Source organism: Saccoglossus kowalevskii, chromosome 18 (genome assembly GCF_978046115.1).
Source record: "Saccoglossus kowalevskii chromosome 18, keSacKowa6.1, whole genome shotgun sequence".
NCBI lineage: Eukaryota > Metazoa > Hemichordata > Enteropneusta > Harrimaniidae > Saccoglossus > Saccoglossus kowalevskii.
This window is the reverse complement of record NC_140658.1, coordinates 4,877,448-4,895,060: the sequence shown is the minus strand read 5'-3', so window position 1 is coordinate 4,895,060 and position 17,613 is coordinate 4,877,448. Positions and strand designations below refer to the sequence as shown.

Here is a 17,613-nt window from a genome sequence, read left to right as displayed (position 1 = left end):
CTATGTTGTGTAATATTGGTGTTCGATAAGATATAGTAATTGTGGGAATCGAAATTACAGGATAAAGGAGACGATCGATTCAGTCAAGGAAACACCAAAAAATGTGGGAATCGAAATTACAGGATAAAGGAGACGATCGATTCAGTCAAGGAAAGAGACTTTATTATACGATATAGACTACACGAATACTATACAGCTACTGCCGAATAAAGCGTGTGTTGAAAGTATACATACAGTGTGGCCGGAAGTTTGGGCTTACGTAACTTGTTACTGAATAGCCAATCAACTAACTCAATAATAATTAACTTAAGTACATAACGTATCTCTTTTTGGTTTCCGCAGTTCGATTGTGGTTCCGACAGTAATGATTTAGTAAAAACCACTAACTCTTAAGTCACAGTGCTGTGCCCAACCTAATTAATTTCGACAGGCATAATATTATTAAATAATTAGTTTATAATACAAACTTTCTAATTTGTTTGTTAACAAGTACACTTTCAGGAAGACCGGGTATATATGAGAAAATTAATTTATTTATTATAGTAATTTACCAAAGATGATATAATAGTATGGAATATTAGATACAAAATGACAGTATTTGTCTGTAGGCTATGGAGACAAGGCAGACAGCGAGACTGAAAGCTGCCTCAGTACATCAGTCTAATATACTATTCGATAAATATTACTTTGTAAAGAGCTGTACACGTGTCAGCAATGTAGGATGAAGGAATAATGAAAAACTACATTTTTATTATTTTATTTTAATCTCTTGAACATACAGTGACTCAACATAATCACAGTAGTAGTCCTCTATATTTTTGCTGGAAATTTGCTAAGTTGTGGAGAATTACTATATGAGTATTTTCCTATGTCATTACCTCAAACTACAGGTGCATAATCGTGAAAACTCGGTGTAGGAACCAGTATCTATACTACGCAATTTCAATAATACATATTATGTACGATTTTGAATAGACAGATACAAGCGTGGCCGCATATTTTAAAAGATTAAAGCGGGGGAGTCGTCACCTGCGCATGTGTCCGATGGCCATAGCGTGTCATTGTTTACAAACACGTGTCTACATGAGCCTTTGCGCTTTTACGTGTGTTGTTATCGTCGCTTGGGACTCAATTCCCGCGCGTGCGCAGGTGACGACCCTCCCGCTTTAACAAAGTTTTAAATCTAATTAGGCCAAAATTGCATCACGACATTGATACCAAAGATCATCAAAACAAACTATTTTATTAAAACCAAATCTTCTTCCCGAACACGAGTTAAAGCCATTCCCTCCTTTTCTATAGTGTTCTCTCTTAGAACATTCATTATAGACTTTTTAACGTTGCCCGGGGCATTCCTTCTAAAATCAGTCCGTTGAGTCATAAAATCCAGGAGCAAGCTTCCTTCTTCAGATGAGTCATTAAAGCAGTCGGTGACGTCTACCGTGAATTCGCGTGAGTTCCTTTTAATCTTGCCAGTTTTGGTCTCAAGATACCCCAGAGCATCATCGGAATGTTGGTGATGTTTTCCACAACCCGTCAATTTAGTAAAAAGTTTACCAACTAAGCCAAATGTTGCTGAAATAGAGTTAATTGTAATAGCTTTTATCCTAAGACCTAATAACTCAACGGTTTAAATACCGGTGTATGTATGGCTGAGATAACATGTAAGTTACGAAATAGCGTTTATTTTGACAAATACTCCGCAATAATACAAACAATTAAGCAGAGGAATATGCCCGAATATATCGATTGGGTGGAGCAAAAAAAGTGCAAACACACTGAAACCAAAGAAGCCTGATTTCGACTTTATTTCAGATATGTTTAAAATACTAAAACAATGCGACAATTGAAAGTCTTAATAGCCGATCTGTTAATTCAGAAATTCCTTTACAATTTACTGTATATTACTCTCCTGGTGAATGGACCAATCACGGAGTTACCGTTAATAAACAAGAAAGCACAATGTATCGTTGTGTTTGAATCACACATTTCAGAAAAAAAAGGTAGTATAGGTGGTGCTATAATCTGCAGTGGAATATTCAGTATTGATACATAGATACTTACAGTCACCAGTTACCATGGTGTTTACAACAACACCGTCTGTCCTTGCCATACTGTACATGCTGTCTATCGCCCAAACCAAATTCAAATAGCACAAGACATGACAGCTAACAACAATATGGAACGACCCAACATCAGTTTCACGTTGATCAGTCATGTACTTCTCAAAAGTTACATTATGCCAATCAAAGGTTAGACCTGGAGACGATGTTGCAAAGTCCATTGCTGTTTTTTTACACAATTGTAATTGCACCTCTTTTGGTTCGATGATTTTAATATGCACATCTGGATGCACTGCTAATAGACATTTTGCCATTCCTATTTCATGGTTTCCTGTGAAAATATTGGAGAATCAGTGTAAATGTTTGACTTCACATACCTCAGTGAATCATATAACTCTGGCATCACAATACTGTAATATTACCAACCAATTGAAACCAAAAACACCACTTAGCTTGGTAGTGGTATCACAATGCGTTTAAATATTCGATTTACATGCACATACGCATACGCTGCATACACTATACACCATACACGCATGCATGCATACATCATACACTACATCATACATGCATATACTATACATCATACATGCATACATGCATCATACATGCATACATCATACATCATACATACATACATACACTACATCATACATCATACATGCATGCATATACGAAACATCATACATCATACATCATACATGCATACACTACATCATACATCATACATGTATACATGCATACATGCATACACTACATCATACATCATACATACATACATACATACACTATACATCATACATCATACATGCATACACTACATCATACATCATACATGCATACATGCATATATGAAACATCATACATCATACATGCATACACTACATCATACATCATACATGCATACACTATACATCATACATGCATACACTACATCATACATCATACATCATACATGCATATACTACATCATACATTATACACTACATCATACATCATACTTGCATACACTATACATCATACATGCATACACTATACATCATACATGCATACACTATACATAATACATGCATAGACTATACATCATACATCATACATGCATACACTATACATCATACATCATGTAAGTTGTGCAAACCTCCCCTCTGATTGGTTATTGATTACATAGTTAGATTCCTTTGTTTCACCTGTTTGACCTGTGGTGAACTCTGGGCTAGGCAAGCTATTGTCTTCAGTTCAGCATGTGCTTCTGAAGAGTGAAGATGTCTCTGTCTCTGTTCTGAATTGCCCTGCCGCATTGGGTTTTCTGAAACTTGCTAGGTTTGCTAACATTTGTACACCGGTCCGGGAAGGTGCCACTAAACGAGGTAAGGAAGGTTTTCTTTTCATTGTTGGCTTCATCAGCATGAAATTATTGGCAGTGATTTGTTACAAGTTTGAGTACTCGTATGAACTCTATTTTATCACTCTTACTTTGGGTTATTATTGCAAGTCTGTAAATGTTAGTATTCGTTAGTATTCGTTAAGACTTATTTCTTAAAAATTGTTTTGTTATTTATACTATTTGCCACCCATTTTTGTGCCCAAACACATTGCGTACATGTGGTCAGCTGCACGTTTAATAAAGCACATGGTATGCAATGTGTGCTTTGGCTGGTCAAAATGGTTGACAAATATTTCAGTTAGCATTGTTACTTATTGTTACATATTTTATTTGCCGTATATTTATTGGTTGTATCGATCGACTTTCTGCACATATTAAGAGAAATGTATATTTAATTTACTGTACATTTTATGATGAGAATTGTTTGATTTACTTCGAATATTATAGTTTCCCTATTTTGTTTTGTATATTTTAGAACCATATTCTGGAGATGTACTAACTTGTTCTGATTCCGTAACGATTGACCATATGGAATAAATATACGATATAACCAGAGTATGCGTTTCTAGTTGGTGGCGTAAAAGACTGTAATACCTGTGGGAGCTTGTGATGCCTACACATCATACATGCATATACTATACATCATACATCATACACTATACATCATACATGCATATACTATACATCATTCATGCATACACTATACATCATACATGCATACACTATACATCATACATGCATACACTATACATCATACATGCATACACTATACATCATACATGCATACACTATACATCATACATGCATACATGCATATACTATACATCATACATGCATACACTATACATCATACATCATACATGCATACACTATACAACATACATGCATACACTATACATCATACATCATACACTATACATCATACATCATGCATGCATATACTATACATCATTCATGCATACACTATACATCATACATGCATACACTATACATCATACATGCATATACTATACATCATACATACATACACACTATACATCATACATACATACACTATACATCATACATCATACATGCATATACTATACATCATACATGCATATACTATACATCATACATGTATACACTATACATCAAACATGCATACACTATACATCATACATGCATACACTATACATCATACATGCATACACTATACATCATACATGCATACACTATACATCATACATGCATACACTATACATCATACATGCATACACTATACATCATACATGCATACACTATACATCATACATGCATACACTCTACATCATACATGCATACACTATACATCATACATGCATACACTATATATCATAAATGCATACACTATACATCATACATGCATATACTCTACATCATACATACATGCATACACTATACACCATACATGCATACACTATACATCATACATGCATACATGCATACACTATACATGCATACATGCATACACTATACATCATACATGCATATACTATACATCATACATGCATACACTATACATCATACATGCATACACTATACATCATACATGCATACATGCATACACTATACATCATACATGCATACATGCATACACTATACACGCATACACTATACATGCATACATCAAACATCGTACATCATACATGCATACACTATACATCATACATGCATACACTATACATCATACATGCATACACTATACATCATACATGCATACACTATACATCATACATGCATACACTATACATCATACATGCATAAACTATACATCATACATGCATACACTATACATCATACATGCATACACTATACATCATACATGCATACATGTATACATCATACATGCATACATGCATACACTATACATGCATACATGCATACACTATACATGCATACACTATACATCATACACGCATACACTATACATCATACACGCATACACTATACATCATACACGCATACACTATACATCAAACACGCATACACTATACATCATACATGCATACACTATACATCATACACGCATACACTATACATCATACACGCATACACTATACATCATACATGCATACACTATACATCATACATGCATACACTATACATCATACATGCATACACTATACATCATACATGCCTTCACTATACATCATACATGCCTACACTATACATCATACATGCATACACTATACATCATACATGCATACACTATACATCATACATGCATACACTATACATCATACATGCCTACACTATACATCATACATGCCTACACTATATCATACATGCATACACTATACATCATACATGCCTAATGTGGAATTGTATGCAATGTTGAAAAGATTTTTTTTAATTGTGAAAACATTTAAAATAAGAATACTTTCAAACCAATCGTGAAAATGAAATGAACTTACATGGGGGTAAATGTTTGAGAATACAATAATATATAATATTTAAATTCATGATTTAAATATATAAACTTTTCAATATCAGTTGAATCGAATTCATTTGAGAGACTTTCAACAACTGTGATGGCACTGTACTAAAAAGTACTACTGTTAAATCTATTATCACATTGTCACCAATGAGGAGTTTATTTGTAGTACTAGTGTTGTCTTACCATCCCCAGCACCAATTTTCAACATCCGGATCGGGTTTCCCTCATTTGGATTGAAAGAAATGTTCTTCATAATTGTTTTCCACTGCTCTGTCCAAAGTTGAACCACTTCGTCTTTGTTGGTGATGTGAGAAATGAGTGTATCATAGGCTTTGAAGTAATTAACATTATGGTAAATACTCTTCGACAAACTTTGCATCGTCATATCTTTTTTTGCTATTCTATAAATATAAATTATAAAATGTACAAATATTGAAAAAAAAGGTATAATATCGGGCTTTTTTGTTTTGTTTTGCCAAAATGCACCACGTTCACGCAATTGGTAAAACATATAATTGGTTAACATATCATTAGTCTGAGTCATATATAGTTCAGTCAATATATATTTGGATCTGAAAGTATGTTTATAGTAACATGTTTATAGTAACATGTTTAAAATAACATGTTTATAGTAACATGTGTATAGTAACATGTGTATAATAACATGTTTATATAACATATTCATAGTAACATGTTTATACTAACAGGTCACAAATATCCTCGTAAACAACATCTAAGTAGGGAGAGAATGTCAATATGTTATTTATTCACTATTTTCTCACAAGTCAAGCCGTGTTGATTTCGCGGCATTTGTCCATGCAATAGCACATTTTTTGATCAGTTGGATGTGAGTATTACGTCACGTCATTTTGTGTTGTATTGATGCAATCTCCGGTACACACCGCCTCACCATGTTGCGTTGCCATCATTACAATGAATCGATAACAGTTCCAATAGTATTTTTGTTCGATATGATTTAACTGTCAAATCGCTACTAAAATCCAGTGATGTAATGAGAAAATTTGTATTACACTTGGCATTTGAAACCGGCGAGTAAATGGACAATAATATCCAGTTAGTAATAAATGCCATTGAAAGCTGACAATCAACAGTTCAGAGAACAGGCAAAATTCAAACATTTGACCTTACACCGAATTAACTAAAATCCCAATTACATGACAAGAGTTGCTAGAAAGTGATCATACATGCATACATGTGAAGTGAATTTGATATTATACAACCAAGAAATTCTTTCTATAGAATGACTCCAAGCTGATTTAGGTAATTAATATGCAAATTTGCTAATTCACACATGCATCTTAAATGCACAGTAAACTCACGGGGGTCGAAAATTCCGCCATGAACGGTTAAGGATCTGTACTACCGAAGAATCAAGTATACCTGTACAAGTTGTTGCCAGTTCGTCTAAAACCAGTAGAACTGAAGCTGTGGCATTTGAATGGCAAATATATGTCCTAATAATCACTCACAACTTCAGCATGTTGGTATAGTGTTACGTAAAATAACATATTAGTAGCATATTTCTTACATCAGAGGGCGTACACCTGACCCCCAATTATTTCTCTACACGACGCACTCAGTGTTTGGCAATTAGCATACCAATAAATTTGGATTGCATAACGGACGAAGACAACAGTCAGGTCAAGGGGCTTGTAACATTCACGTGTCTCTTTGAGTGATGAGTTTTTATCGATTGACATAGTAGTCCAGTCAATCGAGCAATAAAATAGCCAAACATAGAGCAAATTGCAACAGAAAGTTTATTTTTGGCAACTTAATCTTAATTTTATTGCAGAATATCAAATATGTAAGTGAAGAAAGAGACTAATTTGCATAAATTCAAAATGGCCAACAACACACGCTACCATATACTAAATAGTACTAAAAAGGATTTAAATAATTTTGATGATGCTTTTTCAATGTAAAATTCCAATGTATTATTTAAAATATCTAGCGGATGTGTAATGATAAACAACCATAGTCATTAAAAGAGGCCTATCAAAGCTTTTATACATCAAATAAGAAAACAATGTTGGCTTAAAATTTCTCAAAAGTTGTTGACTATTTTATAGTGTTTCTGATTATCATATTAGGTATTGGTTGCTTTTTATAATTGGTATGACATTTGAACTGCAGTTAACTCAGCAATTTGCCTTGTAATTAAATTGTTATTGTCTACAACTGATATGCAAATGAATAATATAGTTCCTACTCAAAGTTTAGGTTGCATGTCATTCCGAACCATTCCGATTCGGTATCTTCTAAAGCACATTTTGGCACTCCATAACCATGCAAATAAAGTCACGTGTCCATGTAATAATTTACTGTATTTTCAAAGCAAATTCAAAACATGGCGTCTTCATAGTCCAGGACTGTACGATAAGTAAAATCAAAGCCAGAATTGTGTGCCTATGCTAATCTTGATGATTGTTTTCGTCAAAAATTAATTCACATTTATTCTTTGGTGATGACAAAGAAATATGTATAAACAAGCATAATCACATGGGATCCAAGTTTGTCATGAATTCTGCACGTTTTATTCTGAAGTGAAGAGTGCTGCACAATCTCAGAGAACATATATCCCTAGTATTTCTCCTTGTGCAATATGTAGCAGACAATGCAATCCACAATGTTCGAACACTGGATGGTCAAAACACATTTCATGGAATGGGTATCATAGTTACCGCTACACCTCGAAGCAACATACCTAAACCCGTACCAAGGTACAACAAGTAGCAAAGGTTGGAGTGATTGACATCACTTTTGCAAGCCTATTTATGCTTATATTTCTTTAGTGTATCATGAATTACAAGACCTTCAAGGTAATGACACATTATGGTGGTGTGGCCAGTCAATTCAGCTCGATCCTGATCCAACTGGTCTAAAATGTTGCAGGCTGTTCACCAGGGAACTTATCCAGGCATGTCACCAATAACATTCTTACCAGAGATCGATATGGATCCCACTGACATGAGCTGTGTGTATTCAACACTCAAGTTGTGGAATCTGAATATACACTTCAACAAGTGAAATCAATGCTCACATTCACTGTAGTGGAATGCACAGATAATCATTAACAAAGAAGCCCTTAGTAGTGAACTAAGTTCCTTTATATTACGTGGATTCTATGCAGAAATGAATTTCCTAGGTAGCATAATTAATTTGATGGGTGGATCAGGTTTTGAGGAGGTGTTATACCATATAACATAGGGCACATCCTCAGTGGCAAAGCACTTGCAAGAGCAGGATATTTTCTTATCGACGCTGTCCTGAATGCAATAGTTACAGCAGACACGTTTGGTGTATGTCTACTTGATGAACATGATTCCGAGAATATAGAACAAGCATCCACTGATGAAGTGGTTATGGATCATATGCAAACAGGATCAATTCACAGAATATTACAGTATATGTTTGTATTAACAATAACCAAAATAAAATGCATGTACGATTTGCTGTAATTAATTTTCAATTTTACTAATTGCTGATAGCTAGTAGTGTATGTATTTCAACAGAACAGTAGAACAGTATTACATAATACTAAATGTGTGATTACTGTGGATGATGTCTGCTCAAAAAGGGTATTTTGACAAAGTCCAGCACAAAATAGAAATAAAAACTGTCCATTTATCCAACAGCATGTATCCGGTTACATGGTAAATCTTCTTCGTCAGTTCATCAAAGCAGAGCGGACAGGGGACTGGAATCTTTATATACAGACACTCATAGCTATGCTGCCATATTATGCTGCAACTGGTCATAATCTGTACACTAAATCAGTGCACATTTATCTACAACAAATGTTTGAGGTTGAGTCGTGACCTGCAGATGTATTGGATTTCTTCAAGAATCGTTACCATGTCATTCGCGCGTAGTGATCTGTATTTCCCCGAGTTGTCTTTTGATCTAGTAATCGAACAAGTGTTAATGAGAAATATGAAGATGACAGGTGGATTAACTAGAGGTCGTGGAATGCAGAATTCTCAATGCAGACAATATTTATTGTCCATAAAAACATGCCTCTGGTAAGACAAACAAGAGATGATAAAGACAGCAAAGCTTTACATAGATTTTACAAGAGAGAAACCCCTTAGATCCAGATCCATCTTTGCGAAACATTGCCAATAATGTAACAGCTGGTGATATTTGAGTGCAGATAAAGCGAAAGAAGTTGGATTCAAGATTTTGAAATCCTTGAGAAACAAGATCTAAGACTACACTTTCAAAAAAGGTCTCGTGACAATGGGTCAAAAGGCTAACAAACCACAACTTATTGATGTCATTCGGACTATAGGTAGGGTAGGGTAGGTAGGTGTGATATGCCTATTGCCGAAGAGACATGTATGTCACCTTCAATTCCGTCACCTTCAATGAAAGTATGCTACTGTCACTGGATATGGTACAAACCCATCTATATTTTTGATATTGCTCATACTTGGCATTTAAAGAGGTTAGTAGGTGCCCAAGTAGACTTTGCTGGAAATATGTCATTTAAGATCAAGACGGAACATTTCTCATCAAAATCCAAACACAAACAGCGGTTAATATATATGCAGAGTACAAAGCTGCAGGAAAATGGCTTCACAACCATCTATGCTAAAGATGATGCTCTTGCTCAGACAGCAATAAATTGAGTCAAAATTGTGCAACCTCTCTTATTGGAGAGGATACCGACCTATTAGTGCTACTGTGCATCCACACAGACACAAAGTCATTCCCATTTTACATAAGAACAGAATGTAAACAAGACATCAAAGTGTGGAATATTAATTGGCTTTAGCACGATCGAAATAGGTCTTGAGATGTGCAAATTTGCTCATACAAATCGGGATGTGACACCATGTTACAGTTTGCAAAATTGAAAACCAGCCCTGTTAACAAAAACAAGAATCCCAGGAATCATCAAAAGATGAAATCGTTATTACTAGTGAGATGGCTTTGTTCTCTTTGTATTGTGGTCGTTCTTGACATGGTTCTTTTAAACTACGATTTTGTGTAAAAGTACCTACAAGCACCACTACTGTACATGTCCAGAGTATTCCTCCAACAACAGCAGCTGCTTGCTACCACAGTGCCAGTGTTTATTTACAAATTCAACAATGGATGGGAAAAGGTGACAATTTTCACAAGACATCGAATTAATGATTACTTTGAATCGAAAACCACTGATTTGTCACCAGCTACGGAGTCTTCTAAATGTGTTACAATGTAAATGCCAATCAGATTGTGGCACTAGAAGATGCACTTGCAAGAGGCACGGAGTAGAATGTTCATACGCATGTGGTGGATGCAAATACACAAACTCGACTGATGTTTCTATAAACACTATGAGCGAAAAACTACGAATCACTGCTCGTATATATACATATGATAGTCTAATCTTATATTCATGGATTTTATGCTTTTTCGTGACGATTGTTCGTCATTTCACAAATGTTATCTGCCTAATTGGAGGCCAATTTGTAAAAATGACAGACCAAAATAGAATTCTATCATCTAATAATTGTTTAGAAGTAATACCTATCCTAATACCTATATTATTCTACATTATTTAAACAAACATTTTTGATAAAATGTTCAGGGGGGTTAAGACATTCTGTTGCAGTTTGCTATAGGTCTCGGAACATATTGACTAGACTACATATTGAATCACGGACATCGCAAACAACGTAGTCAATGTTCGAATCATGTTTCAAGTGTCAACCATACTTATGGATAGCCTCATGCAATAAATATGCGGTTTGCACATATATGACAGATATCTTTCTTTTGTCTTAAGATCTGAGAAAAACATGCCTCGAAAAACCTAACCATTTTACATATTCACATGATTTAATTCAGCTGATTTTACTAATCAGCGTACTACGTGACAATAGCATCAACAACTTGCTTTTCAAAAATAAAAGGAATTTGGATTCCTACTATAAATGGTTGACATCACAGTTTTAAGAAAGAAAGCAGGAACGTTGCCTCAAAACGTTTCCATGTATGTGATGAACAAAAAGAAAACAAAAATCCAATGGCATGTTGCTCAGGCAGTCTTCCATGCCAGTACTAACCACGCCCGATTGTGCTTTACACTAGACTCAGGCCGATCACCTAACCACATAGCTGCATGAGTTATTTTAAATTCACTCGAATTGGCGGCTATTGCATGTTTTGGAATGTTTTAAAATTGATAGCGCTTGCACAAGAACTTTCTAGAATTGACCTACGACCTCTACATGCTCTGCGTATCACTATGCTAATTTAACCGCAATTTACCAAATATTTATTCACATTTTCGAACTTTTAACAATAGGACTTGTTAATATAATATCACTGGTAATAGTCCAGTCATTCTAGCAAAAAAGGTGGCCAACCCGTCACAAATTGCAACAGAAATAATTTCTTCACAGTGCTTTTCGGGAAGGTATCTAGATTGACATACTAAAAGTCTAGGAAAATCTAGGCTTCCGAACTATACCTAATTTGCATATATTCAAAATGGCCGTTTTGCACATTTTTACAACATGGAAATATAACTATCTGGACATATCTTTAATTCTAGATGAGGTATTTCAAAAATACAGGATGGTATGGTACTGTTTTGAGTTGGAGAAGGTATGAGAGTGCCAAATGTGTTGATTGGGTAGATGAAAATTTGCATAAATCCAATATGGCCGCGATAATATAATTATTTAATGTAACTTCACATCCGGCTTCTCTTTTGTGTTCTGGAAGGTGGTGTGCGGCTAGCTCCACATTGTATTCCATGTACCAATGGACAATTTGCTCTGCTAGGACTGACAATGATGGGGATCTGGTCCCCCTTCTTGTAGCTATAGAAGACCACCACTGTGTTGTCTGTGCGAAGCAACTATGAGTAGAAAGTGAAGTAGATATGGCAGTCCTGAATATAACGCAGGTTGCCTGAGGTTGGCAATTGCCGACCACCAGGGCAAGGCATCCCTCGCTTGGTCCGAGAGTGTTTCTCGCTTCTCCAGTTCCCGTAAGAGAGCCTGGTGTTGCGACAAAATTGCATTGTAACGGGTAGCTGCGTAAAACAGCCTGGGGGAACTACCCTCCGATAATCCGCATTAGTTCCCAGAGGGACACAGAGGGAATGCTGACTAGATGTTCGGCTAGGTCGTTTAGGCAACGGGCCTGCAGTGACCATACCAAGCCAACCTCAGTGTCCTGGCCAAGGACATGTCAGGAACACCAACTGTTGTGTTGGCTGAGGGTGGGACTTGCTCAATTAACTAGGAAGCACAACTGGTCTAGAGAATCTGGTATTAGCCTTACTATTTGACTAACCACCCCTTGTTGGCTTGTGTAGCAACCAGCGATGTAGGTACGTTGATGTGTACCGATGTAATGTGTACCGGCGCAGCAGTAGCACCACTTGTTTCCACACTCTGGTGAATACGTATGAAGCCATGGCCCAACTGGGCGAATAGAGGGAGTCACTGACTCACTGGGTGTATCAGTATGTGCAGGTAAGTGTCACTCAAATCAAATCAAATCTAACCAATAGAAACAGAGCATGGATAATAATATGTGCTCTGTGTTTCCAGGAAGCTCATACTGACTTAGTCTGCTTAAGTCCAGAATGGGGCACAGCCACCTGTAGTCACAATTGTTGTCTTTGGAACCAGCAATACTTGCAAGTAGAAGTACAGTATCGAAGTAGACTTAACGCCGGGTCCTCTATCCTTTGTATAGCGCCTTTGTAAGCAAACTATCTACCTCCTGTCGGATTGCTCTCGCTTTGTGGGGATCCCCTGGTAGTGCCTTAAAAGGGGCTGGTCTTGCCTGTACCAACTGGTCAGTGGGATCCTGAAGCACCAAGACTGCTCCTTCCATCTTCAAAAATGTAGAGGGTGGGGGAAGTCCAGCCTGCATAACTGAGGCGGTGGTGCACCCAGTGAAAACAGCCAAAACCGCATTCTGCTGTACAGAGGCAGCCCCTTCCACGAGAGCCAGATGACACTGCAGGATATCCCGCTTAGCCGTGTGGTATCCCACCAATGGTTGTGTCTGCTGGTCTAGGAGGCTGGTATGTTCCGCCATTAAGACTTCAGAGTGCTGGTGACGCAAAACAATTCGTTCAAGTGGGCTGGCCACAACTCAAAGATGAGGGTCGCCACTCTGTTCTCAGTGCGTGGATTGTTTCTAACTAACCGATTGAAATATTCCATGAATGCCACAACCCGTTGCACCGAACCAAAAAAATTGTTTTACCGGGGCCAGGAAGGAAACGAAGGATCCGATTGATTGGGTAGCGCTTGGTCCAGCAGAAAAGGTTGAGCATAAAATTTACCTACCCTAAGGACTTAGGCCTCTATCCCGCAGGGGACCAAGGTCCGCCCATAAACACCGTCTGTGCGTTCCCCCCTACATCCAGCACTCGGCTGGATCCAAAGCAATACCGAATGCAGGATTCTGAATCCCAGAATCTACCGAGAGTGACTGTTTCAGGATCGAGGGTCGGGTCACTAGGATCGATGTTTCCCCCTCACCCCATGGCGTGGCTCATGGAGTCATTACGAGGAACAAACTCAGAGGGGCCGTCCGAGGCTGCACATTTAAATGATATTATTTTATGCAAATGGTTGTTATTCAATCAAATGTTTCACAATCACATACATTCACACACACCAAACCATGTCGCAGCAACTTGAATATCTAAAAAATGTCATATAGAATTAAAGATATGTCCTATTAGTTATATTTTCTATGTTGTAAAAATGCACCAAACGGCCATTTTGAATATATGCAAATTAGGTATATTTCGGAAGCCTAGATTTTCCTGGACTTTTAGTATGTCAATCTAGGCACCTCCCCGGAATGTACTGTGAAGAAATTATTTCTGTTGCAATTTGTGATGGGTCAAACCATAAATTGACTGGACTAAATAATTCCAAATTAATCACACCAGTTTTGCAATCGCTTTTCACAACTTTGTAAGCAGTTTGTCGTCGATTTTGCGGTTCGCCTTTGTAATAAACTGCATATATTTGAAGCATTTTCAAGACATTTACTAATTGTTTTTGAAATTTACCTGCGGGGTTGTCATGGCAATGACTTAGGTTACAAGCAACTCCGCCAACATTTCAGTCGCATTTTTCAACTTTGCACGCTGTTCTCTAACATTTTACAGTGAGCTCACGTGAACATCTGCTAATATAGGCTGCTTTATTTCATTTTCGTTTTTACAACTGCAGGGTTCTATATGCCAACAACTTAGGTCATATAAATAAATACATCCAACTTTGCAATCTCTTTGAACAACTTTGCCCTGTTTGTTAACAGCTTAAACGCCACTCCGTGCAGACAGCATCAACAACTTGTTTTTGAAAATCACAAGAAATTTGAAAACATTCCATTAGTTTAAAAAAAAATACCCACGATGCTCTACTATAAAAATGATTGACATCACAGTAAGAAAGATTGCTTAACTTAACTTTATTCTATTGATATTTTATTGATGTGCGTGTGATATTGTGGGCATTAAAGATTGTCGCCGAGCATGTTAAAACATGAGAGATTAACCACAGAATGAATAAATGCATCAAATTAAATTACACACATATAATATGCTAATGACATGAAAATATTTCCATGTGAATGAAATTGTAGTTATTCACTACCAGCTTATTGAAATAAACCTACATAACAGTTTACACATTTGTTCGCAAATATCGACTATATTGTGTAATTCATTTCTGACCAGTTCAAAACTACATGCTACAATCTAGCAGGAACTATTGTTACAGTTAAAGATACTAATAATTAGCATATTATTTCAAGCCTTTGTGGCTACATAGCAAACCATCTAACATACTAGTAATCACTCGTGCCCAGTGTGGCCGTTCCCAATATTTAGTTTGTATTATTTTTTATTATTATGCATCTTTCATCGTAACGCTACAGCGTGTCGTAATATCGCGGTATTTTACGGGATATTTTCATCCTATCACATTAGGAAATGCGAATTCCAAACATGGAATGATTACGCGCGTAAGCGTCTTCTAATAATAAAAACAAGCATGGCTTGCCACCGGAGGTTGACCCGACTGAACACAAAGAGGTTCGCTGATTTTCAGCATTCCCATAATGAAGGAAAAGATGTATAATAATAAGGTCATTACGAGGTACCCTCGTAATTGCCTCATATTATCCAGTTATACTGTGTTACAAAATCTACAACATTTTGTTGAAGGCGTTAGTAAATGTAGGAACAACTATTTGCTGTTATATTGTCACCATATCTGCTTCTTTAAAATAATGTCAGTACAAATGAATGTTTTATTTGTGTTATGATTATAAAATATGGAATGTTTATGCCGTAATTTTAATGTGAACATTTATCAGATATCATGGACATAAAATTAACATATATTGTCCCTGTTATGATAAATAGGTTTAGGCGGATATTTTTCTATAATAGCTCTTTTTTATAAATAACTTAACAAAAGTTAATCTGTAGTAAATATAAACACTATTCGAACTCCAAATGTAGAGCCAAATTTGTTTCGGTTCCTTGTCCTGTTTAAGTATATGCAAATGCATACATTTTTTGTGAGCAGTGAAGTTTTACAACCAAGCTGCATTAAAGAACATGATGCTAATTTTATCAAATTCAAAATGGCTTCGGTAAAACAAAATACCTGCCACGTCACACATGTAACAGTGATTTTCTAAATTATTTGACAGATAATAACCACCCTGATAATGATTAATACTATCTGACACAGCTTTTGAACTAGACAACTGATATATTGGAATAGACGACAATAAAACAAGCGGATTGTTATTTTTAAATCAAAACGATGAACAGAAGTAGATCATTTGAGTTATTTGATTAAATCATAAAACATCATATTGAACATAACAATAACAACACTGGCTAACTATTACCATAACTAAAATAAAACCGTCTAACCTTCAGCTGCGTTCAAGCTATTCAATTCCAGTGGACGCATGTTACCTGTTTACAGTCCTTTTCTGCGTCGTATGCTGTTGTACCAGCATGTACAACCCACGCTCATTTATCACTGAACTATTTTCACCGATTATAACAAATACCACTGACAGCTTACCTGAATAGAAAACTATATTTTATCTGCCTCATTTAGATAAATAGTAGCTAAACATTCATTCTGAAGTAAATTGAAGCATATGCACTTCTGATTCGATTAAAATCTCAGAAATACCAAAATTTGTCACAAAAGAGCGCTGTGTTTTGCAATTTCAAGCGTCATATATTTTTCTATACAACCTCAAAATACAAACGCTGTTATCATAATGAATGACGTCAAAATCCACTCAGAATCTCAAATAAAATGCTGGTTGTATTATTATTACTCTGTATAAGGCACACTGTCAGGTTGAGTTGTATGTTGGCAGAAGCTCCCTGTATGGCAGATTTTGGCAAATGGTGATAGTTAAAATACTCTCCTGCCTGCACGAGTCGTGTGTATAGGGACAACAGAAGCATTTTTGGGGAGATGTGAGCTGTTCACTTTCCTGTACCTGTCATCAAATTTAATATTATCGAGAAAACATTGTTGATTTCCATGTCTTTTGCATGGACTGTTAATATAACAATCTTGCTCGATGTACCTTCTTCCATGCTTCCGGAATGCTAAATGAAACTACCTACTTTGCAATCGCTTTTCACAACTTTGTAAGCAGTTTGT

At 36.2% G+C, this 17,613-nt stretch overlaps 1 protein-coding gene and 1 long non-coding RNA gene across 2 annotated transcripts; one reads left to right on the top strand and one right to left on the bottom strand.

The window, feature by feature from the left end:
• Window positions 1-1,095: 1,095 nt before the first annotated feature.
• On the bottom strand, window positions 1,096-16,931 carry LOC102803795 (histamine N-methyltransferase-like). Its single transcript, XM_085493299.1, has 4 exons — window positions 16,857-16,931; window positions 6,089-6,306; window positions 2,065-2,394; window positions 1,096-1,575 (listed from the first exon to the last, which is right to left on the bottom strand). Exons 2-4 carry the CDS (start codon window positions 6,288-6,290, stop codon window positions 1,238-1,240), a joined length of 870 nt encoding a protein of 289 aa, XP_085349425.1. The 5' UTR covers window positions 6,291-6,306; window positions 16,857-16,931; the 3' UTR covers window positions 1,096-1,237.
• On the top strand, window positions 3,343-4,002 carry LOC146731499 (uncharacterized). The gene is made up of 2 exons (XR_014927078.1): window positions 3,343-3,430; window positions 3,923-4,002. It is a non-coding gene; the product is annotated as an uncharacterized LOC146731499 (long non-coding RNA).
• Window positions 16,932-17,613: the final 682 nt, after the last annotated feature.